The sequence below is a fragment of the Mixophyes fleayi genome, chromosome 9 (assembly GCF_038048845.1).
Source record: "Mixophyes fleayi isolate aMixFle1 chromosome 9, aMixFle1.hap1, whole genome shotgun sequence".
NCBI lineage: Eukaryota > Metazoa > Chordata > Amphibia > Anura > Limnodynastidae > Mixophyes > Mixophyes fleayi.
In genome coordinates, this window is record NC_134410.1 from 132304204 (window position 1) to 132330120 (window position 25917).

Below are 25917 nucleotides of genomic sequence, written 5' to 3' on the forward strand. Positions count from 1 at the left end.
CATCGGATTTTAATATTCAGTGTATTGATGATTTATTTGCAATTGAAAGTTGATATTTTTCCTATAGTTGGCATATTAATAGGTCTGCTGCTTGAACCGCTGAGAGTGTACCTTTCTACTTTGTACTCTGCGCGGTGCGCCCTGACCCTGCCCGACACCCCCTACCAGCCAGTGCAAACTTCTGTTCCTCCCAAAACGCTGCCATCTCTGTCTGTCAACAATGCACTGGGATGGAAATTTAGGCACATGTACAAAAGAGGATCTTGTGATGTCCTTTGGACATTTTTTAATTTTATATATGATCCCCACTGTGCTGACAACATTAATTTGTGTCTGTATGTATGGTCTGTACTCCGGGTGCATTCACATTTTGGAAAATAGGGATCACTGGTCCCTATGGAGGTTCTGATTGATAATAGCTGATCATTAATAAACCAGCAGCATTCAAGATGTGTGAAGCAGTTATTAAAACACCAGGATTACACACAATGTATTTCTGTTACTATATGATTCAAGCTCTCCTCCGACATTACATCCCCATAGCCTATAGGTATCAGAATGGTCTCTGCAGATAGCAGCGTACTAACTAGACACACAAACAATAAATCATACAAATATGCATTCTGTGTTAGCAAACATCATTTGCTCGATTTTTATTTTAGATCTATATTTATCAAAACACACTTTTAATTATGTTGTTTAAGTCCCAGCAGTAGGTAAAATTGATCATTAACAAATACAAAGTATTGTAACACTCGACTACCCAAGCGTCCCGCTGGTTCTAACGGGTACCCCAGGAAACTACGTGGGAGGATCAGTGGCCGTTTTCTAAATACAGGTTGCAACTTGCCCCTGTTTAAAATAATAATCTGTATCTAACACTTTCCCATTATACTGCTAGCTGTCATCACAGAAACACAGAGAACATGAATGGTACGTGGTGATTATATATATATATATATATACTTTTTTAAAAAACATTTGTAATGTGCATATTTTATTTGTGTTCTGTTTCTCACTGTATATTGTACAATTTATTGTATTTTCAGCCTTACTCGGACTGATGGCATTTTATGGACTGCTGAATGTATGTAGAGCCACTTGTACGGCCGCCTATGCGGATAAAATACGTTACTGCAAAACCTTCCAAAAAGGTAGGAACGTGTTATGCTTTTATCTAAGCTGCAATGAGACATAAGATGACCATGAATGGCTCCAGCTCTGAGCAGGTTACACCATCGCTCACTTTCCACACAATGTGTATTACTAATAAATGCTTTAAGCACAATGGGTGGATGGTGATTGCTGCATCGTTGTCAGAATGTCATTATTATTCCATTAATGTAACTAAGCCCAACCCTAGAAAAGGAAGACAGATTCAGCAAGCATTTTAGTAGATTAAAAAGACAGATGACTTATTGTATATGAATACTTGACACTACTTGTATCACTGTGTGGGTTATAGTTGTTGGTTTAGCCTAATGTTATGGGCTTTTTTGATGTTAAAAGTGTAAAGAAAAGATAAAAAATGCAATAAAATTTTACCTGATTTGAAAAAAAAAAAGACAGATGACACCGGCACGGTTCCTTTTACAAATGAAAACGAACGTGTCTTAATTTTCTTGCAGCATACTTTAATGTGGCTTTGTGAGGAGATAACTAAAGCAGCTTAAATACCTGTACGAGCAAACCCATTTCCAGCAGACGTGGAACTGCAAGTCCCAGCATACACTGCCAGCTGGAGGCATGCTGGGCCTTCTAGTCCCATGACAGCAGACGACCTCTGACATACAGTTTAATGCTTCATATTAGTCAATCTATATATTTAACATTGCATTTTAATATGCTGTGTAAAATCCCATGTAAGTGACACCTTGTGATAATGAATGAAACATGTTTATACCATGCTCAATAGATTATTTTCATAGACAGCGACTACGTCAGTGCCACTTGCCATTTATAAGCAGCTGTGTGTACATTTAAGTATAATTATTATTGTGTTTTATTTATAAGCGCCAACATATTACGTAGCGCTGTATATTGAGGAGATCGTAGTTCATATCCGTTGTGGCTGCTTCTAGCATAAGGCGGTGAAGATCGCACAGGACGATTAATTAGCACAGATCTGTATATAAAAAGTGACCGTTCCCTGAATTCTTCTCCAAAATGTTTTAATGTCTGTTAGTTTATGTGTATACTGTACAGTGTATGTGATATGTAGCTCAGGTCTCCTCAGGCCAATGTACTTATTAGTCAATTGAGACGATATCTCCTTCCCCAGCCCCCTCTCTTCTGTACCTCATCCCTCTCTCTTCTGTACCTCATCCCTCTCTCTTCTGTACCTCATCCCTCTCTCTTCTGTACCTCATCCCTCTCTCTTCTGTACCTCATCCCTCTCTCTTCTGTACCTCATCCCTCTCTCTTCTGTACCTCATCCCTTTCTCTTCTGTACCTCATCCCTCTCTCTTCTGTACATCATCCCTTCCTCTCTCTTCTGTACCTCATCCCTCTCTTCTGTACCTCATCCCTTCCTCTCTCTTCTGTACCTCTTCCCTCTCTCTTCTGTACCTCTTCCCTCTCTCTTCTGTACCTCATCCCCCTCTCTTCTGTACCTCATCCCTCTCTCTTCTGTACCTCATCCCTTCCTCTCTCTTCTGTACCTCATCCCTTCCTCTCTCTTCTGTACCTCATCCCTCTCTCTTCTGTACCTCATCCCTTCCTCTCTCTTCTGTACCTCATCCCTCTCTCTTCTGTACCTCATCCCTTCCTCTCCCTTCTGTACCTCATCCCTCTCTCTTCTGTACCTCATCCCTTCCTCTCGCTTCTGTACCTCATCCCTTCCTCTCGCTTCTGTACCTCATCCATTCCTCTCGCTTCTGTACCTCATCCCTTCCTCTCGCTTCTGTACCTCATCCCTTCCTCTCTCTTCTGTACCTCATCCCTTCCTCTCTCTTCTGTACCTCATCCCTTCCTCTCTTCTGTACCTCATCCCTCTCTTCTGTACCTCATCCCTCTCTCTTCTGTACCTCATCCCTTCCTCTCTCTTCTGCACCTCATCCCTCTCTCTTCTGTACCTCATCCCTTCCTCTCGCTTCTGTACCTCATCCCTTCCTCTCGCTTCTGTACCTCATCCCTTCCTCTCCCTTCTGTACCTCATCCCTCTCTCTTCTGTACCTCATCCCTTCCTCTCGCTTCTGTACCTCATCCCTTCCTCTCGCTTCTGTACCTCATCCCTCTCTCTTCTGTACCTCATCCCTTCCTCTCGCTTCTGTACCTCATCCCTTCCTCTCGCTTCTGTACCTCATCCCTTCCTCTCGCTTCTGTACCTCATCCCTTCCTCTCGCTTCTGTACCTCATCCCTTCCTCTCGCTTCTGTACCTCATCCCTTCCTCTCGCTTCTGTACCTCATCCCTTCCTCTCGCTTCTGTACCTCATCCCTTCCTCTCTTCTGTACCTCATCCCTCTCTCTTCTGTACCTCATCCCTCTCTCTTCTGTACCTCATCCCTTCCTCTCTCTTCTGTACCTCATCCCTTCCTCTCTTCTGTACCTCATCCCTTCCTCTCTTCTGTACCTCATCCCTCTCTCTTCTGTACCTCATCCCCCTCTCTTCTGTACCTCATCCCCCTCTCTTCTGTACCTCATCCCTTCCTCTCTCTTCTGTACCTCATCCCTCTCTCTTCTGTACCTCATCCCCCTCTCTTCTGTACCTCATCCCTTCCTCTCTCTTCTGTACCTCATCCCCCTCTCTTCTGTACCTCATCCCTTCCTCTCTCTTCTGTACCTCATCCCTTCCTCTCTCTTCTGTACCTCATCCCCCTCTCTTCTGTACCTCATCCCCCTCTCTTCTGTACCTCATCCCTTCCTCTCTCTTCTGTACCTCATCCCTTCCTCTCTCTTCTGTACCTCATCCCTCTCTCTTCTGTACCTCATCCCTTCCCACCTTATTATTGTTAATGAAATAAAGAATAAAATATATCCTCCAAAGTACCATTCCCATTTCCCTCAGATTACAGAGATGTATCAGTTTCCTATGTGAATCTGCTGCTTACTGGAGGTTTCTGTGATCTTGGCTATTATGGCTTATTAGTAGCTGGTAACAAATATCACAGCGAGAATGTAAAACCAAACTTGTTGCAGGGAACATTGTGAAAACATTTTGTTTTTTAAGTTTATTGTTTCATTTCTACTTTATTTATTATTTTATAAGTGCCCCCAACTTTCACCAGGTACACTGCTTAATGTCTTAACCAAGACCTTTATATCATCCAGGGAGACAGTTGAAGCTGATACGAGTCAGAGTTTTATTAATCATATCTTTGTGTTCTTCCATCCAGACTACATCGAAGGCATTGAGATTCTTATCTTTGAAGAGAGGGACGTCGGTCTGATCAATTCATCCGTATTTTCCAGCTCCAGTTTGAAGTCAGTGTTGAGTTTAACGCTGAGAGGGAGCAGAATTCACACCATTGAATCTGGGGCCTTTCAGCAATTTCACGGACTGTCCAATATCGAGCTGCAGAATAATACACTGAGGACCATATCACCCTCCTGGTTTCATGACTCGGCCACCCTGAGAAACCTCACCATGGCCGGCAATCTGATTCGCCAGCTGCGTCCTGAGATGTTGGCCGGATTCTCTGGCCTGGAACGTTTAAATCTTAGCGGGAATGAAATTAGCGCAATTGGCAGCGACAGCTTCCGGGGCCTGTACAAGATCTCCTCTCTGGACCTGTCTTCTAATAAACTCTTCTCGCTTCAACGCAGCGCGCTGGAACCCCTGAACGGGACCCTGAGACTGGGAGGGAACCCCTGGAACTGTTCCTGCACACATAGGGAGGTCATTCTCTTGTTACAAGGTAATACCCTATTCCTTACACTATACTATTTATCAATGTACAGACTAGTATGGGTCATTTGCTGCAAGATGCATTGATAACTAAATATAACATAAACGTGGCTCATCTTACATGTACATACAGATGTTGTCTTGGGTGGAATAGATATTTAATGTTGGTCTTCCTTGGTATATAGCAAAGCGAAGAGCCAGGACCAGATCTTGGCTTATATTAAAAGATCATTCAAATGTACGATGGTGATGTATACTATAAAGACAGAGCCGATGTCCTCTCATGATTAATCTAAGACTTGTATGAGGCTATATATAGCAGTATTTAGGAATTAAACTGAAAACGTCACTAATAAAGGGTTGGTCCCCTCCATAGGTGCTGCAGTGAGGACCCTGTGTATTCCTAGTTATGTCCTCAGTGAGCCCATGTGGTTTGCAGTTTGTAGTCTTTGAGTGTAATAACCTTTGTGGAGCTCTCCGGATGTATTGATATCTTACACAGCAGTTCCCCGACACTCTGCAGTTTTACATCCATACTTATATCTGTATTTGTACTAATCCTCCACGTTTTCTGACCTCCCTGATCTACTTCTGTGTGTTCCAGAACTGGTAAATACATCCAGGTTGGCTGACGCAAACTTGGTGACTTGTCACTATCCGCCGAATCTATATGGAGCACTTGTGTGGAACGTAACAGACATGAACTGTTCCTCCTCCGTCCTCTCACCATCCCCCGCAACAGTCCATAAGGTGGTTCTACCAGCCCTGCTTGTGTTGCTAGGTAAGTGTGTTGTGTTTAAAGAGATTGCACCGTTAGAGGAGGGGAAGAAACCATAGAATGATCAACTCTCCCTCCTAATGTAAATGACAATGGTAATGTTTATCTTCAGTGATTATATACAAAATTAATTACCTGTAGAAAGAATATTTTTAAATGTTTCCTTCTGTCACTATGGCGAAAACCTCTCAATTAGTTACTGACCTCTCTAAAGATCTACAGAACATTGCTCTGTCCCATCTACCCCCTGACGGATACATAGTGATATATTTTGCAGATTATTACATTACTGACCTCTCTAGAGACCTGCAGAACATTGCTCTGTCCCATCTACCTCCTGACAGATACATAGTGATATATTTTGCAGATTATTACATTATTGACCTCTCTAGAGATCTGCAGAACATTGCTCTGTCCCATCTACCCCCTGACAGATACATAGTAATATATTCTGCAGATTATTACATTACTGACCTCTCTACAGATCTGCAGAACATTGCTCTGTTCCATCTACCCCCTGACAGATACATAGTAATATATTCTGCAGATTATTACATTACTGACCTCTCTAGAGATCTGCAGAACATTGCTCTGTCCCATCTACCCCCTGACAGATACATAGTGATATATTCTGCAGATTATTACATTACTGACCTCTCTAGAGATCTACAGAACATTGCTCTGTTCCATCTACCTCCTGACAGATACATAGTGATATATTCTGCAGATTATTACATTACTGACCTCTCTAGAGATCTGCAGAACATTGCTCTGTCCCATCTACTCCCTGACAGATACATAGTGATATATTCTGCAGATTATTACATTACTGACCTCTCTAGAGATCTACAGAACATTGCTCTGTCCCATCTACCTCCTGACAGATACATAGTGATATATTCTGCAGATTATTACATTACTGACCTCTCTAGAGATCTGCAGAACATTGCTCTGTTCCATCTACCCCCTGACAGATACATAGTGATATATTCTGCAGATTATTACATTACTGACCTCTCTAGAGATCTGCAGAACATTGCTCTGTCCCATCTACCCCCTGACAGATACATAGTGATATATTCTGCAGATTATTACATTACTGACCTCTCTAGAGATCTGCAGAACATTGCTCTGTCCCATCTACCCTCTGACAGATACATAGTGATATATTCTGCAGATTATTACATTACTGACCTCTCTAGAGATCTGCAGAACATTGCTCTGTCCCATCTACTCCCTGACAGATACATAGTGATATATTCTGCAGATTATTACATTACTGACCTCTCTAGAGATCTGCAGAAAATTTCTCTGTTCCATCTACTCCCTGACAGATACATAGTGATATATTGAGCAGATTATTACATTACTGACCTCTCTAGAGATCTGCAGAACATTGCTCTGTTCCATCTACTCCCTGACAGATACATAGTGATATATTCTGCAGATTATTACATTACTGACCTCTCTAGAGATCTGCAGAACATTGCTCTGTCCCATCTACCCTCTGACAGATACATAGTGATATATTCTGCAGATTATTACATTACTGACCTCTCTAGAGATCTGCAGAACATTGCTCTGTTCCATCTACCTCCTGACAGATACATAGTGATATATTCTGCAGAACATTGTACATGATTTCCAAATGTCCCTAATTTCAGTAGTCTCCATATTCTTATCCTTTCGGCTTTATAATGTATTGATTATAAAATGGAATCAACTAGATTATAGCCGTGTCCCTGTCTGTGTCATGCTGGGCATTGTAGTACTCCAATGACTGAGTAAATTATCCTGTGCATGTTGGGCTGCGATGAATCATTTTAGCAGCAGAGCTCCTGGAATCTGTGTAGAAATTGGTCATTATGTTTTACTGCTCATTTTGTTTGAACCGAAAGCTCTATTACTACCTGGAGCTAATTAGCTCCTCCCACACTCTGAAAACCAGGGTCATGTGACATGGTGGAGGCGGGGGGATAGCAGAGCGCAGGAGGACCAATGATAGTGGCTTCCGATTGGTCCTCCTGTTCTGCAGCTTTAAAGGGTTTCAATGACCGTTACCTGAACCTTGTAGTTACTCCTGCCGGTGCCATTTGTAATGTGTTCTATGAGCCCCTCAGTTTAAGCCTCTCAGAGTAGTATGAGCTGTGTATAGCGGCACAGGCCAGCGCACTGTAGTTAGGACTGAACTTGCTGCACTTTGCTTCTCTACGTCCCGTCTTAGCGACACTGAGGTGCCAGGAAATGCCCCAACGGATGATGGTGAGAGCAGATCAATCACTAATGTCTCATAGGAGCTCAGCTGATTGGCCTCTCAGTGAATGACCAGATGGTGTCAGTGAATAATGTCGGTCTTGGTACATTAGAAACACAGCCAGCAAATAAATGCATCTTAATGTAAAATTTAATAGAAACAAACTTGAGAAAATTCATCATTTTAATAATTCTTACAGCAGTGTCGCCCCTTTCTCAGATGTTTATAGGACGGTATATTATCTGTGGGCAGTAAGATTTATGTATAGAGCTGCTGGGAACAAACGCAGTAATAAAATAACAGACAGAGGTAAGAGGATTCATACATGACAGTAAGAGCCTCATGTTGCTCTAAGTCATCCAGCAATGTTGGTTTGGGGCTCAGCTGGTGTTTGAGTACAGAATAAATGTTAGATGTGTAGAGGGGTAATTGGGTAGAATAGATTACAGATGTAAGGAGGTTAGTTCAGACATTGGATAAGCTGCCTGCACAGGTCAGATTTCAGGGAACGCTGGAAGGTTTGGAGCTGGGGATAGTCTGTGTGAGGGAGGGAATTCCACAGAGTGGGAGCAGGTAATGAGTGGATGAGAGACGCAGAACGGTGGTGTTGAGTTGGGCGATATTGGGACAAGGGAAGATATGTATATTGCAGCAGATTTGTTAATAGCTTTATATGTAGAAGTATTTGGTAAGATACAGGCAGCCGGCGTTAGGGGCTGACAGAGCAGAGCTGCATGTGTGTAACATCAGCCTCACAGTGATGAGAGTCTGGTCCAGGAAGACCAGTAAGGAGGGAATTGCAACAGTCCATGCGGGAGATAAAGATGCACAAATTAATGTTTTTGCAATGACTTCTGTGAGATATTCTGGAAATGTTTTAGATGTTTGTAACAGGATTATGGTGAGAGATCAGGAGAGGACAGATACATTTGTGTATCATCCACATAGAGATGAAACTGAAATCCAAACTAGTTTTCCAAGAGAAGTGGTGCAGATAAAGCAGATCAGAGGGGGCCTAGGACTGAGCCTAGTGATCCTTCCTCTCATTAACTAAACAGATCAGCATCGGGTTCAGTCCTGTAAGAGGACTCACCTAGAGAGTACCAGCACAAACCTATTGTAGAACTACAAGTGCCAGCATGCAACTGGACACAAGTGGATTAAATAGAGTAGAATGCCCCCCCTCCCCCCCACCTGACACAATGCTGGGGACATGTCGTGTTTGTTGGGAGGAGGCTATCAAGGACATGCTGGGACTTGTGGTTCCACAACAGATACAGAGCTACAGGTTGCCTAAGGCTGCTTTATACAATGTAACTACAGAGATTAATATAATGTGATATTTAGCATCAAGGAGAAAGGGGGAGTTTTGTCTGACTATATTGAGAATAGAGGAAGAAAAACTTGTAACACGCGGCCAGGAACCAGGGCGGGTCCATCTGTAATAAGCTACGTCCAGAGAGTTGTCTGTCCCAGCTGGATGTCTGTGTATGTGACTGCAGCAGAATTTTCATGTTCTTTCAGGGATGATTTTATTTGTGGTTCTGTAACATGGCAGAAAGTGCCAGAGATTTACATCAAAAGTCGGTGCTGCAAGCAACATTGCAACGGGTGTGACCACGAGCCAATAGCGAGCTGCAGGCTCTCTGTTCCTATTGGTCAGTAGCACACATCCCTCCCCACCTTGCAGCAAAACAGTTTTGCTGGCTGGGCAGCCAATTATCCCCCCACCTACTGTCTGGTTATGCACATCCCTAGGACAGATGGTGCCAGAACCATGCTGCCCCCTACTAGGGCCCCATTAATACCACCACTGGTGACTTCACCCATGGATGCTTTTTTCAGCCAAAAAATAGTTTTAATAATGAAAAAGTTATAGAATATTTGGTGAAGGATCAGAGTGATGGAGGATCTTGGCCCAGCTCAGGCACAATGGTCATTCCTCCCCATTTATAGAGCAATGTTTGTTTCTTGTTCTTCATTCATTATTGTCACCATCTATGTTACTGGTATATTTGTACTGTGCCTTTCTGGTGTTAGCGGATGATAAGGGCATTAACGAGGGATAGGTGAGAATGAGCCCTAATTCAAGTGCTCCTACTCCCATCATGTGTTTAGCCGATCATCCTCTTAGTGACTGACCAGTGTCTCAGCTGGTAAATGATTGATACTGTTGCTCACTGCACTCTGTCTCCACAACAAAATCATTGTTTATTTTATTGCAGTGATTTCTTTCTTCATTTTGCTGATTTTCCTTGTTTGGAAGAAAAAACAAGACAACAAACAAGTGCGACCAGACAAAGGAGCCGTGGAAGGGACCAATGCGACATCTGCGGGAAGGACACCCCCTTCTGGTGACATGGTGTTAGTGAAGACTAACCTGTTGCAGGACGGCTTCAAAACCGCTCGGCCTCAAACCATCACAACATTGGGACGGACTAAATCTGCGGCAGCCATTTTGCTTCAAGCTGACTTCAACCAATCCAGTAGAACACAACGGGGGAGGAGAGCTGCTGAGTCACAAGGTGTTATAGATCAGGATGTAAAGAAGAATCGAAACGTCCATAGTAACGAGTTCTCCAAATGCAACATGGAATTATGGTATTATAACAGTTTACAGAGTACTGTCCATCAGTTTCCAGCGGGTACTTTGGTGCCACCTCCCCCCAGTGTAATCCAGAAGAGCCTGGTCCAATCGGTGGAAGATACCTCCACGTGCTCATCCATAGTAACAATGAGACCAGAAGAGGATGACGGACCTTCATCCAGGACCACCACCAATCCCGATGTCCTAGAGCCTATAGTCTACTTATGTGTGACCACAGCTCATGAAGAATCAGCAGGGACCCATCCTGTGAAAAAAGAGATCAGTGGAAGTAAGTTAAAGCCACGGATCTTACAAAGAACGTACTCTTGGCCTAGAGAGCGGGTTCAGTGTAAGGAAGACTCCAGTGCTTCATATCACAACTTTTTAAAGTCACTCAATATTTCCCCAAAGTCAGGTGGATCCCATCTTAAAGGCCAAAAATATAACGATGAGAGATTTAAAAAATGGGACGATGTTGACCCCATGGCCACATTTCATATGCACATGGAGGGGAGAGGTTTGCCGAGAGAAACTAACCCAAAGAAAGAGCCTCCACCAGGTGCCACCTACACTGGGAAGAAAAAGGTGGAAACCAAGAATCGGGAAGGACAACGTGGCAATACGACCAGGAACGTTCATCAAAGGTCCAGCCGTGACGGACGTACTCAAAGAAGCAAAGTTGTGACTCCGGACACCGGCGTATTGAGGGAAGATCTTAATAGCCAAGGGTCAGAAGCAATATCTGACCTAAGGAGCACACCAGACGATGACAAGTTACTGGAAAATAATGAATATAGCTTTATAGATCTGTTGCATGAGGTGGTGGAGAACCATGGCCGGTGGACAAGAGAGAGGTGGAGACAGACTCACCAACAGCGAGTCCCAAGCCGGCCTTCTCCACACTAGTAGGGAGAACTTGGGTTTCCATATTATAACACTAACAACTTACACAATGAGCTCCCCATTGCTTATATGTATGGAGCCACAGAGTCCCTTTGTTTAATGATTCCGCTGTGAATAAATAGGAGTTATGTCTGTATTTCCATTACACCGTTACTTTCTTTAGATACTTACTAATGTTTTGAACGAACAATATGTAGATAATGTGACTTTTTGTTTTCTAGATAGCCCTAGATTAGCCGGGCATTCCTGGAGAAAATTACATTAAAATAATTAAAATGAAGCGGGAGGGGGTAAACATTTTAACCCCTAAAGTCCAAGTTTGTGTTTTTGGCATCTTGTGAGTTTACAGAATAATGGCTTAATAATTCGACCTCTGAGCCACCAGCCCTCAACTGTTATAGTCCAAGCTGGCTCAGTGGGTAAACTTGTTCTTAATGAGCTGATTGGCTGCATTCTCCTGAATCGTGGCCCCGCCCACAAAATGGCTGCCTCTATCCTGTGTAGGTGATAATATACCTTAAGAATTTCCAGTGTCAGATTTCATCCAATCCGTGTTGTGCTGGGACGGACGGAACGTACTGTTACAGTATAACCCACAGGATGAAGACTTAATAGATGTAACGATAAACAGTTACATTTTCATATTGAATATTACAAGTCGATGTAGCAGGAAGTATAAATAAAGATCTGGGGCCTGATTCATTAAGGATCTTAAATTAAGAAGTTTCTTATTTTAGTCTCCTGGACAAAACCATGTTACAATGCAAGGGGTGCAAATTAGTTTTCTGTTTTGCACATAAGTTAAATACTTACTAAATTTCAGTGTACAAATAAACTATCAAGTATTTGTGTGCTACATGAAAAAACACAGTCAGTATTTAATTTATATGCAAAACAGAAAACTAATTTTCACCCCTTGCAATGTAACATGGTTTTGTCCAGGAGACTGAAAAAAGAAACTTCTTAATTTAAGATCCTTAATGAATCAGGCCCCTGATCTGGAATTACAAATAAACTATAATACCTTGAATGATAATTCTGTATTATATGGTTTCCCTGTGTATGATTTTCTATGAACTAATGAAAGATTAACTAACTGCACAATTTAAAAAATAATGGTATAAATAACAATTCCAAAATCACTGTATATAAATATCTGATCATTTACTGTATGTGATTGATTATTACTCTTGTTGTTGTATGAGGCTTTGGAAACCTACACAAATAAAAAATACACAAATTTGTACTGAGCATGAACACAGAATGAGCTGCAGGAATACACAATGTGACCCCTGTGACTGGTGGGGGAGGGTCTCACATAGACTAAGTACCTAACTGTGAACAGATGCGGATACGCCAGGCGCCGTGTCCGTGGTCGCGCCTAAGGGCTGGTAGAAGTAAATGCTGGTGATGGCGACATATTATATGATTTTGTGGAGTAGTTTTGCAAAAAAAAAAAATCTATACACACGAGAGAGAGAAGAATTCCTGCTGTATTTTAGAGTTTTTCTATATTTTATTCCAACCTAATAACAAATGTGCAAAAATCAAAGTTGAACATGTTTTCATATTTGTACAATTCCTGTTTTGGTTTTGGACACAAATTTAGCATCAGTCCCATTATATTCTATGTATTTTCCATTGTTTAATACATGCAAAGAATCACATCATCATCTGACCAACACAGGCCACTCAATACTTTTACCTTTGTTAAGCTAGCGAGCAGAGCTCTTACCTCTCTGCCTGTATGTATTACCCAGTATTGTCTTATTAATGTTTGTTCCCAATTGTAAAGCGTTACGGAATCTGCTGGCGCTATATAAATAAATAATGATGATGATGATACATGTGTAAAGACAAAAGTTATATTTTATGGTTATGTCTGTTTTTGCTAAAACAATTATTTTATAAATATGCTATAAATATATTTAATATGTTATTCACTGTAATACATTTCTTGTATTGTCAAATTAAACAATTGCACTCTGTAAACGTCAATACATTTTTTATTCTTTAACAAATTGGTTATAATGGGCAGTGTAAAGACCTCCGTTCCTCTGACATGTTCCCTATCTCTACCAGGTATCCTGCTCTTCTCTGTGACCATGTGGATGATGATCTGTTTCCTCACCAGCCACTGCAAGAACAAAGTCACCAGTATAACAGACCCGGAGTGTCGTTCTCACAAGACCAGGCCGGAGAGATGCGCAGAATCACCGCGTGACCCTAGAAGCACGTTCACTACTCGCTTATCTGATGCTGAAACCGGAGTGAATCGTACACATCCCCGGAGCGTTTCCATCCAACGCGTCTTCTGTTCACATCATGGAAACCATAAAGCAGAAAGAGATTTGGACAGTTTTGAATGTTCAGAAGTACGAGCCGGTAAATCTGAAAAACGGGGTTTCCCCAAGTGTTTAAGTGCTCCAAGTCTGGAAGCGTTTGGATGTAAGAGAACCGGGGATGCGGTTTCTGTAACAGAAGACACCATATATCATTCTACAGTGACATCACATGGAAACACAGCACAATTATCCAATGACTGCTCCGTTCATCCAATTACCCCAGAATTAGCCTGTAATGCAATAAATTCACAAAGTTTCCGTCCTGCAGGTAACAGTTACAGCGTTGGACGGGAGCTGAGGACGGATTCTGACATTAACATGTGTGACAAACGGGACGATGATCATTGTAGTGAAACTGGTAAGTCTGCAGGATAAGGGCCCTCTCACTGCACATGGCATTAACACTGTGTTCCCACGACTAGGACCCCTGGAAATACTGGGGTCCTCCGCCCTTCAGTCACTTTCATGAGTGGGTTTCCAGAGTGTTAATCCCTGAAGAAGTGACCATAATTAGTGGATGCAGGAAATGCACAAATTCAACTGATGAACAATATTGATTAAAAGCATAATACATAAAATCTGCTTAAAGGATCGTACTTCATATTAAGAATGTTTCTTTCTCTTTCAGGTCTACTAACATATTTTGAAGCATACACTGAATCACTGGAAACTACGCTAAATGCAACAAACTTTGTCGAGGGGGCAATCAAAGGAGATAACCCATCACTAGAAAACGATGTTGGATTCAGCAAAGTGACAGACAGTGTAACCTTAGGTAATAAATCTAAGACCTGGAGCACTTTCTATGAACAACAGGATCATTCTGTTAAGTGTCATTTAGAGAATAAACTGGACCACGGAAGAGCCATCAATGTGTTTACTGACAATAAGAGATCCCTAAACAGGGAACCGCTCGAGGGAACTTGTGATCGAGAAGAACTTGGAGAATGTTCAAACATGACAGAGGATAAGTGTTCTACGTCTAGTATCTCATCACCCAACGTTGGCACAAGTAGTGAAAGACCACTACCCAAAGAGGGGGTTGATGTCAGACACATAAGAGCGGACTTTTTAAATGGCCAAACTCAATGGAAATCAACTGACCATCTTTCGGAATGTGATCTCCAAGACGTTCAGTCTACACGTAAACCTCCTGGGCCATCAGGCACAAGATGGAAGGATAAGACCAAAAATAAAGAGAAACATTCCTTGCTACATGACGGGATAGCAAGGGAGACATTTTGGATATATCACAGTAATTGTTGTGATGAGTTGAGGCCATGTCAAACAGCATTAAAAGTTTTGAAACAACTGGAAACATGTGAAAAAGGAAAGATAACGGAGAAATCCACTCACGATCCCCCGTACGATGAGGACCTTCTTGAAGGTAATGACCGAATTACTTTCTCTGTCTTCCTTTGGGGGACACCGGGGACATTGGGGTATAGAGTAGGAACAGGGCGAACTGGCACTTTAAACTTCTGTTTAACTAAGCCCTAGCTCCTCCCCCTCTATACCCCACCTCCTGTCCAGCCTCAGTCTAGTTTAAGTGCCCGGCGAAAGGGCTGTGTCTGGGCTGCTCAGCAGCCCTCTTCTGTTACTTTTATTATTCTATGGCAGGAATCTGCAGCATGCGGCAAGCGCTGTATGGAGGAAGGGGGGGGGGGATCAGAGGTGCTGTGAGAGGTGCCTCTGTTGCCAGCCTCCCTCTCCCTACGTTTTCATACCCTCCTAGGAGTCGGGCACAGTCACCGCAGGCTGTGTCCATCCTCCTGATCTGACAGTCAGATAGACTGCAGACATTGCGTGAGGAGGGGTGGCAGAAGGTAAGTGAAACCCTCTCCCAGCACAATGCTGAGAAAGAGGGATAGAAAATTGCAGTGTGTCCCTGAGCAGGCTGCTTCTTACTAGGAGCAGTCATTCTATGAAGGAAAAAAAAAATAATTCTATTTTTAGCTCAGGAGACAGGGTCAGGCTGGGTCACTAAGATAGTGAGCTCTGCTAGGCACTGGATTGTTGAATGTTACCAATTCAGTGCTGGGCCCTGGGGGAATCTATTACACTTCCTCCATGGTAGTAGTCTCTCACTATCATGTGTGCAGACACCACAATAAACAGCCATTTTATAGCTCCCCTTTTCTGTCCTGAGTCCTGATAGAAAGGTTTGGGGATTGTTATTTTCAAAAGTTTATTACTTTTACTCTGTGGGGCTTTATTGGCTGTATTGCAGGCTCACTTTCTGTTCAGAGTTGTGGGCTGCTTGTTATTTATATTGTATTTTGTTACACTGTTTATTACACTGTTTTGCATCACATGCCTGGGTTCTGTCTCTCTCCAATACAGCGGCTGAACTTGCTCAGTTGGTGCTGCCACAGGCTGTGGTCGCTCCATCTTCTGATTCTGCTTGCACTGTAGCAACTGACATGGGTTCTAGTTCGCTAAGTCAAGGTTTGACTGTTTCTCCCTGGCGGTGTGTACAGCCTGCTTGGGTACAGGGAATTGCATCCTCTGTACAGGGTATAGTTTAGGTTTCTTCCTCTTAGAGAGGATGTTACAATCTGCGGCACCGTCTTCCTCACGTGAGCGTAGGAGGACGGCGCCACAACTTCAGGAAAATAAGCCAGATTTAACTGTAGTTCCCAGAATGAAGGTAATTTAGCGGTGACTTCTGACATGGATGCTCCTTCGGTTGTGGAGGAGATTAATTCTGTTCGCCAGAGTGTGGAGGAATTAATACAAGCTGTGTGTCAGGTACTTCACTTTCCTAAGTAAGAGGTTCCTCATGTTGCACGGGCTCCTCTTTTTGCACAGAAAAGAAAAAAAATATATATTTTTCCTGGCTTCTTCCTTATTGGAAGATTTGTTGTCGGAGCCTTGGCCTTCCCCAGATAGCAACTTCCAAGTATTTTGGTGACTGCAGTCGGTTTATCCTTTTCCTCCTGAATTTATTTGCTAAATGGTAGACGCTTCCACGTGTGGATGCTGCAGTTACAAGATTAGCCAAGGTAACTACTATTCCTTGTCCTAACATAGCCACTCTTAAGGATGGTACAGACCATTAGGTTAAGACCGTCCTTAAGTTCATTTTCATGGCAGCATGTGCCTCTTTCAGGCCTGCTTCGGCATCTGCGTGGGTTAACAAAGCAGTAGAACGCCGGTCAAAACACCGTTTTCAAGGTTTGTAGGCAGGCAGGCCTTCCTCTGAACTGCTTCCATTAGTGGAGCAAATACCGAGGGCGATAGATTATTTACGAGAGGCAGTTACATACGCGGGACTGATTGGTGCACGTATTTCTGCCTCTGCAGTTTCAGCTCTTCGTATTCTCTGTCTTAAATCCTGGAAGGCTGATGAGGGGTCTGAAAAGGTTCTTTAGACCATACGGTTTTCTGGGGGTCTTTTGTTTGGACCTCAGCTTGACTCCATTATCAGTCAAGCTACAGGTGGAAAGGGCACTTTTCTTACAGTTAATGCTCCCAAACAAAGATTATCCAAATTCCAGTCCTTTCAGTCCTCAGGAAGTTTTCGGGGTTAATATTCCTCAGGCCAATCTTCTACAGGCCAGTCATCCACCCCTAGGGGTGGTTTGCTGCGTGGGCGCCAGGCCTAGTCGGCTTGACGTCCAGCAGCGAAACCTGCAAACAAGCAGTCCAGTCCGCATGACGGACATTTTGCTCCTCCAATGTCGCCAGTGGTGTGAGCTCGTCTTTTCTTGTTCGGGGATCAGTGGTTGCAGTCTACTACCGATGTCTGGGCTTGGGTGTGGTGGATTGAGGATACAAGATCGATCTGCTTGGTCTTTCTCCCAGACAGATTTAGGGCTTCCCACTTGTCCACGAAAGCGACTGGTTTTACGAGAAACTATTCTATCCCTCCTTTATTTCGGAGTGATGATTCCAGTGCCAGATTCTCAGAGGTTTGGGTTTTTATTACAACCTTTTTTTCTCGTACTAAAACCAAAGGGCTTATTCAGACCAATTCTGACTCTGAAAATGTTTTAACACCCGTGTCACAGTGGCCAGGTTCAAGATCGAGTCTTTGAGCTCGGTCATTCACGGCATGGAACAAGGAAAATTCATGGGGATTCTAGACATCAAAAATGCCTATCTTCATGTACCTATTTAGAGGGGTCATCAGTCCCTTTTGAGGTTTGCGGTTCGGTCACAGCACTAACAATTTCAGGCTCTTCCCTTTGGCCTGGTCTCGACCCCACGTATCTTCACAGAGATCATGCCGGTCGTGGCTGCTCTGCTACAGTCCAAGAGGGTTACAATCATCTCTTGTCTGGACGATCTTCTTTTAATGACAGAGTCTCCAAAGGTGCTGTAGGCGACATATCCAAGTAGTAATCTAGACTCTACAGTTTCACGGTTGGATTCTCAACTTCAAAAAGTCCAAGTTGCTCCCATCTCAGCAAATTATCTTTTTGAGTATTTTTATTTCACATCCGTCAAAACGGGTGTTCTTACCAACAAAGACTGGATTCTAGCCTTGTAGAACATGGTAAGATCTGGGTTGGCAGCAAGGTAGCCTTCGGTACATTTCGCCATGAGCGTTTTTGGCAACATGGTATCGACTTTCTAGCCGGTCCAACTTGCTCAGTGTCATGCACGGCAGTCCCAGTTGGATCTTCTGTTGCAATGCAACGAATACCATTTGAATCTGGTGGCCCAGGTATTTCACCTGTCTCCGCAGACCAGTTAGTTGCTTCTTTGGTGGTTACATAAACAGATTCTCGCCAGGGGACGCAATTTATCAATTTAAAATTGGACTTTAATCACAAAGGTTGCCAGCCTTCGAGATTAGAGGCCTTCTGTCTACATGTTTGGTTTCAGGGTTTTTGTACTCAAAAGGAATCCAAGCTTCCAATCAATGTCTTTGAACTGTGAGCAGTCTTCATGCTCTATAAGCGCACAACACTTGCTGCAGGGAAGGCCAGTGAAGATTCAGTCAGACCATGCCACATAAGTGGCATACCTCGATCATCAGAGCGGTACCAAAAGTCCCTTGGCCATGCGGAAATTGTCCCTTCATTCTAAGGTGTTTTGTCAGTTGGTGGGATGGTGGGGTGACCCGAATATCGACATGGTGGCATCTCAGATGAACCACAAGGTTCTCCTCTTCTGCTCCCGTGCAAGAGATCCTATGGCTGTTGCAGTAGACGCCATGTCTGTCCTTGGAGGTATTGCTTAGTGTACGTTTTTCTACCGGTAGCCATGCTTCCAAGGGTGTTAAAGGTAAAGAGAGAGGCTGTTCCAGTTCTTCTGATAGCGCCGGATTGGCTGCAGAGGGCCTGGTACACCGACGAGCTTGGACTTGGTGGTTGCCGCTACGCCCAGGTCTATTAACGCAAGATCCCTTTTTGTCATCTACGTTTACAACATCTGGCTTTAACGGTGTGACTGTAGAAGCTATAATCCTAAGCCCTAAGGTGTTTCCGAACTTGTGGTGCAAACCATGCTTTGTGCTCGGAAACCAGCCTCTGCAAAGATTTCTTATCGAGTCTGGAAAATTTATTGACTGGTGTAAAAAGAAGAGATATCCTACTTCTTTTTGCTTGGCCAGGTTACTTAGGTTCTTGCAGGAGGAGTTGGATGCAGGTTTGCGCCTTAGTTCTCTTTAAGGTCAGGTGTTAGTTTTTTCTGTCTTATTTCAAAGAAAACTTGCTGTCATTCCTTATGTGGACATTTTCAGTCAGGGCGTTCTCCATGTACAACCTCCATATGTTCTTCCGGTACCACCATGGGATTTGAATTTGGTGTTGTATGCTTTACGGCATCCGCCTTTTTGAACCTTTGAACACAGTGGAATTCAAATTTCTATCCTAGAAAATGGTTTTGCCCATTTCTTCGGCACGCACAGTTTTCAGAGCTTGCTGCTTTATCTTACAAGTCTCCTCTTCTTGTTTTTCATAAAAACAGGGATGTTCTTCGAAACAGGACCTCTTTCCTTCCTACGGTTGTGTCTGGTTTTTATCTAAGTCAACACATTGTCATTCCGGTCCTGAATGATTTTATGTATTCAGTTTAATGATATTTCTATTGGTTTTATCAATGTTGTCCGAGCCTTCTGAATTTATGTGCAGAGGTCTCAGAAGATGCGCAAGACCGCCGATCTCTTGAGTCTCTATCATGCTCACAAGAGGCTGGCTAGCTTCTAAAGTAATTATTACTAGGTGGATTACAGCTGTTATTCGTCAAGCTTATAGTAAGGCTGGGGAGCCTGTCCCAGATAATCTATGCAATCACTCTACAGGGTCTGTAAGTGCTTCCTGGGCGACCCGCTATGGTGCTTCCAGAGAACAGCTGTGTAAGGCGGCCACGTGGTAGTCTGTACACACATTCACTAACTTACAAGTTTAATGTGCATCCAAGAATGCAAGTTTTAGAAGAAAGGTGTTTCGTGCCATTTCTTCTGAGTGTTCCCTCCCGCAGGGCAGCTTTGTGATGTCCACCAAAGGAAGACAGAGAAAATGGGATTTTTATACTTAAGTAAAATCCGTTTCTCTTAGTCCACTGGGGGACACCGGGCGCCCACCCTTAACGCTCTATTTCTCCTACAGTTTGACATGTAGTCTTCTTGGTAAGAGAATGTTGTTGGTTGTTAATTTTATTCTCTTTTCCTGTTTCTCTCTATCTCCGCTTTCGGTGGGTTTGGTTAAACATAAACTGAGGCTGGATAGGAGGTGGGGTATAGAGGGGGAGGACCTAGGGCTTAGTTAAACCTGTCCTTACTCTATACCCCAATGTCCCCGGTGTCCCCCAATGGAGTAAGAGAAACGGATTTTACGTAAGTATAAAAATCCCATTTTCAATCTTTGTCAAACTGTCACAGAGGAAATCTTACAAGAAAACCCAGATATCTCTGTGCAGATAGTAGCCTTTCAAGAACATGTACATGGATTATGATGGATATACTAAATGTCAGTCAAGTGTTTCAAATACTGCTAAATATTTTATCTTTTATGTCAGGCAGTTAGTTTTTCCTCTTGCTGAATTAGTAGTGTTGTCTGTGTTTAGGAGGGATCAGTGGAGCTTAGAATCTGACAATAAGAAATATTAACCAAAAATATAATGTTAAAAACAAATTGTATATGAGCAATATATTTATTGTACAATGTTGTTTGTAGGCTACACTAGGGCAGGATTTATACTCGTGTTTATTATATGTATAATATAGAAAGAAATGCGGGTGGACATTTGAAATGAGAGGGTCATTTGTAACCTAGGAAACGCAAATAGTTTTTAGATGTGTTAAACGGATCATCATCAGACTTATTGTATATAAGACAAGTTTTGTGTTATTTGTGTTCTTGTCCTCATCATATTGGCAGAAGATATGAATAACTTATCTGTGTTCCAGTTCTGTAAGTCATATCGCCCTCTGCTGTGAGGGTCTTACATCCCTTTAACTTGGTTTGATCAATAACATAAAGTACCCATAAACAGTTTTGTTACATTGAGAATAACTTTTCACTGTGAATTTTAGGTTATCTATTACATTATTTTGGACTGAAGGGCGCAGGGCCGTAGAGAGATGGGGGCTGGTGGGAGGGACTCACGTGTTCTTTGTATTTTCAGGAGAGTCCTCTGTCTGTCACTGTGATCATTCAATTTGCTGAACCTTCATATTTGGAATTTCACTTTTAGGGCTAGATTTACTAAGCTGCAGGTTTGAAAAAGTGGGGATGTTGCCTATAGCAACCAATCAGATTCTAGCTGTCATTTATTTAGTACTTTCTACAAAATGACAGCTAGAATCTGATTGGTTGCTATAGGCAACATCCCCACTTTTTCAAACCCGCAGCTTAGTAAATCTAGTCCTTAGAATCCTGAGCATTTGGCTTTGCACCAGGTTTTCATTTCTGATACTAATACAGACTGAACCGATAAAATGTTTTATTGTGCAGTGAAGTCATTTTTACTTGAGTTTATTTTTTTTTCTATTTTACAGAAAATACACCATATCCCCTCTTGTCCTCAAAATCCCCGGAAAGCCATAAGTTGCCAAATCCAGCAATTTCTTCCAAGAAGACTTGTGTCAGCTTGCCAGATTTAAGTCTGTATGATAACCATAATGCCAATGTTACTTGTGTTACTCCATATTTAATACCCAAAGAACCAACTATTACTGTAAAAGATAATATGGACAAGGAGGATAGATCTAAAGACGCATCACTGTACAATCTAGATTTACCCATTATTGATGTCCAAGCAGAGGGTCTCCCAGAGGATGGAAGCAGGGTGACTGAGGGGTCACCTAACACTCTGGACCCAGCAAGTAGTGATGTTTCCGTTGGGAGCTTCGGACCAGCAGAGAATAGTTTGCCTGGTGATCTAGTGCTACCAGTCTTTGATGGTAAAACAGAAGGTCTTTTAATAGCTGGAAGCAGATTGAACAATGTATCACCCGATATTCAAGGTCTACCGATCATTAATGTTCCAACTGGAGATATTGGAGAGGAAAGGTTAAAAGATGTGTCATATAGTAATCTAGTGCTACCAGTTATTGGCTTCCAAACAGAATGTCTCACAAGTGATGACAGCAGGTTCAAAATTGTGTTACCTAGTAACCCAAGTCTACCAGTCATCGATGATGTACCAGCTGAGGACATGGTAGGACAGGAGAACAGATTAGAAGATGTGTTACCTAGTAACCCAAGTCTACCAGTCATCGATGATGTACCAGCTGAGGACATGGTAGGACAGGAGAACATATTAGAAGATGTGTTACCTAGTAACCCAAGTCTACCAGTCATCGATGATGTACCAGCTGAGGACATGGTAGGACAGGAGAACAGATTAGAAGATGTGTTACCTAGTAACCCAAGTCTACCAGTCATCGATGATGTACCAGCTGAGGACATGGTAGGACAGGAGAACAGATTAGAAGATGTGTTACCTAGTAACCCAAGTCTACCAGTCATCGATGATGTACCAGCTGAGGACATGGTAAGACAGGAGAACAGATTAGAAGATGTGTTACCTAGTAACCCAAGTCTACCAGTCATCGATGATGTACCAGCTGAGGACATGGTAAGACAGGAGAACAGATTAGAAGATGCGTTGACTAGTAATTCAGATCTACCATTAATTGATGTTCAACTAGAGTGTCTCCCAAGAAATGAATGCAGAATAAATGAGGTATCCCCTTATAATTTAAGTCTACCAGACGTCATTGCCCCAAATGAAAGTCAGAATGTAGGAGGCGGCAGATCTACCAATCCAGAAATACTGAGCAGTAACCAAACCGTGACTGCTGAATGTGGTCCTGTCCTTTCTGGAATGTTTGATTATGAAAATGAAGACACAACACCAAACGTTGATAGCTTACTACTGAAGTCTCACTTCAGAGAGCTAATAAGTAAACATGATACAGGGAACAATCCTACTCTTATTTATCCAACAAATATAAGAGTCAGTTCAGATAATACACAATGTGAAACCAGTCCACACGTTCCAGCTAAATCGTTGGAAACAATAACCAACGTAGTAAGTGAATCCACATCGCCCAACAACCAGCGGGAGATCAGCCAAACTAGCAGCTCAAATACTAATCTCAGTACAGAAACCCAACTTACACCGTCTGCTTCTTACTCAAATTCAATTCAAGATGCTGATGAGATTTCAGAATGGCCAAAGAATGAGGATATTTTAAAACGTACCAGCACTATCAGCTTGTCCTCAAACTACAACATCCTGGATAACCATATAATTCCTAATCTTACAACGGATACAGAACATTTGTATGGTGATTCTTCCACAATATTACATGAGGTGCACAATGCAGAGAACAGTAACAATACAGCTGTAATGAGCATCTATGGTCATGATACAAAGGTACAAGAGGAAGCTGGGTCCGGTCTCTTCCAACTTTGTGAGCAAGAAACTGAAGACAGAATGAGTTCAGCTAATAATGAAGAGACGATCTCGAGCTTACAGGGTACAGTGAGTTTCCAGAATGTAAATCCCAAAGAATGTTCCAAAATGGTTAGTGATAAAACACTGGAAACAAACAACACATTGAAGGACCAACCAGACAGTAATTTACATATTCCAGCATGCACGGATCAGACAGAGATGCTGATGACTTATGTGGAGAGGCAGAGAGATGAAAAGAGCCACAACCTGGTCTCACCAGGTATGAATAATAACTCTGCTGATCGTCTAGACTGGTCAGATCAGATTCTAGCTGGTAATCTAGATACGACAGTCATTAATGACCAACCAGAGGATCACGTAGATTGTCATCTGTTTGTACCAGTCATTGGATGTGAGGACATTTCCAAGGACTTCTACTCCCCTCTTGGTCAACCAGAGGATTCCAGAACAAATGACAAAACACAGGAAAACGGACACATACAAATTTCAGCAAGTACTAATCAAGAAGTCTGTAGCAAAGGACTTAAAGGGTCTGCTCGTAATCTAGATTTGTCAGACTGTAGTCATGGAGTGAAGAGTGATGTAGACATTCATCAAGCAGATAATCTCATTGGAAGCAAAGATAAGTTGGCAGATACAGCCAGCGATGACCCGGCAGATGGCCACCCCGGAAGTGCAGACAGACTGAAAGAAGAAAACGATGATCTGGAAGTATCCGGAAACCTTTCAGCAAAGGATTATGGTCTAAATGAAGGTGACACAAACAATATATTTGTATTTAGTGTAAATGGTGCAGTCCGTAATGATCAACCAGGTGACCAAGCCAACGCTGGGGCCGCACATCAAAGATTAATGAGGAGTAAGGATATGAGCGGTGAAAAGATCAGCAAGAAAACTCTTTGTGACCCCAACAAATCGGAAAGAAATAAAACACTTAAAATTTCTAACAAGCTCCTCCCACCAACCAGCGAAGATCACAAACCAGGACTTACAGATTATTTGTCAGACAGACTTTCTAGAAAACAATTTCACTCTGTATTTGAAATGACAGCATCTCTGGCAGGTGCTGGAGGACAAAAGACGTTCTCTACAGAAGAGGAACCTTCTATCCTTCTGCGTCCGTCCCCTCTGGTCACCGATGGATGTACAGCAAACAATCCTGAGGTTGTAGAACATACAACCATGGACAATAAGGAATATCTATCCCACCTGTATGCCAGGAGTCCAAGGATTACAATGGCTCCGGGTCCTTGTGGTGGTATTGGCAGAGCTGAGGATGACATGGATGATATCAGTGTCTTAGCAAACCTTCATTTCTGTAAAGTGGCTGGAAGTTTACCAGTGGTTTCTAAAAACATGGACACGGCCCTAGATGTACAGGAAGGAGGTGTGGACCCCACATTAGTACCGAGTAAACCGAACCTCATATATCAGCCTCCGAGTAAGGAGGAACTGAAGGCTGATGATGAGCTGAGTGTCTTGAACATTATGTACACCTTAAAGAGGAGCCTGAAACTGTCTGAGACGTATAACGAGGAGAGTATAACATAGACAGAGAGACTGCACGTCTACACAAGAGAGAACATAGACAGACTGCACCTAACCGCTCATCCACATTGTGAGCTTCTCTATAACTAAACCTCACGGATTTAACATCAACAAACACTCATCTAACTTGTATTCTGTTATTTAAATATCCACCACATTGATATGTTTTCCTAAAATAAGATTTATAATCAGCATAGCATTATTGATGTATTTGTGTGTGAACTTACATTAACTAGTATTCAGCCAGCTTGATACATTGTATATCTATATATTGATTTATATATGTAATGTGTACAATATAGGTAGACTTTTCCATGCCCAGTTTCCTGTCTAATGGAACCTACAATGCAGCTTATAGTACCTGGGACAGATGGAAATATGACTTTGTACATTGTAAAATATAAATTGTGCATTTATTGAAACTAATATTTTATAACGTCCCCTGTAACCTGACAATGACAAACTACATTGTAAATGATTCAGTTATTAACCTTATTAATATAATAAGAACATTTTTTTTTTGCAGATCCACTTAATCATTTTTGTAATATTTAATGTTTAGACATTGAAAATTTTATGGGACAAAGTTATTTTATTTTTTTAAAACAAATGATTGAAGCCACAATGTAGATAATTATTTGAGGAACCCAATTGACTGCAATGTTTTGATTGCTATATTGGAACAGGCTCTGGCTGGAAGAGCCAGCTGGGACTTGTAGTTCTACAACAGCTGGAGAGCAACAGGTAGCACTTGGTACCTTTTGTTTAAAAAAAAA

General features: G+C 42.4%; 1 protein-coding gene across 1 annotated transcript; it reads left to right on the forward strand.

Annotated features, from left to right (window-relative positions):
- Nucleotides 1-1055: 1055 nt before the first annotated feature.
- On the forward strand, nt 1056-25147 carry LOC142101357 (uncharacterized). Its single transcript, XM_075185784.1, has 6 exons — nt 1056-1154; nt 4336-4857; nt 5452-5628; nt 13452-14072; nt 14343-15101; nt 21666-25147. Exons 1-6 carry the CDS (start codon nt 1064-1066, stop codon nt 25142-25144), a joined length of 5649 nt encoding a protein of 1882 aa, XP_075041885.1. The 5' UTR covers nt 1056-1063; the 3' UTR covers nt 25145-25147.
- The last annotated feature ends 770 nt before the right edge of the window (nt 25148-25917 follow it).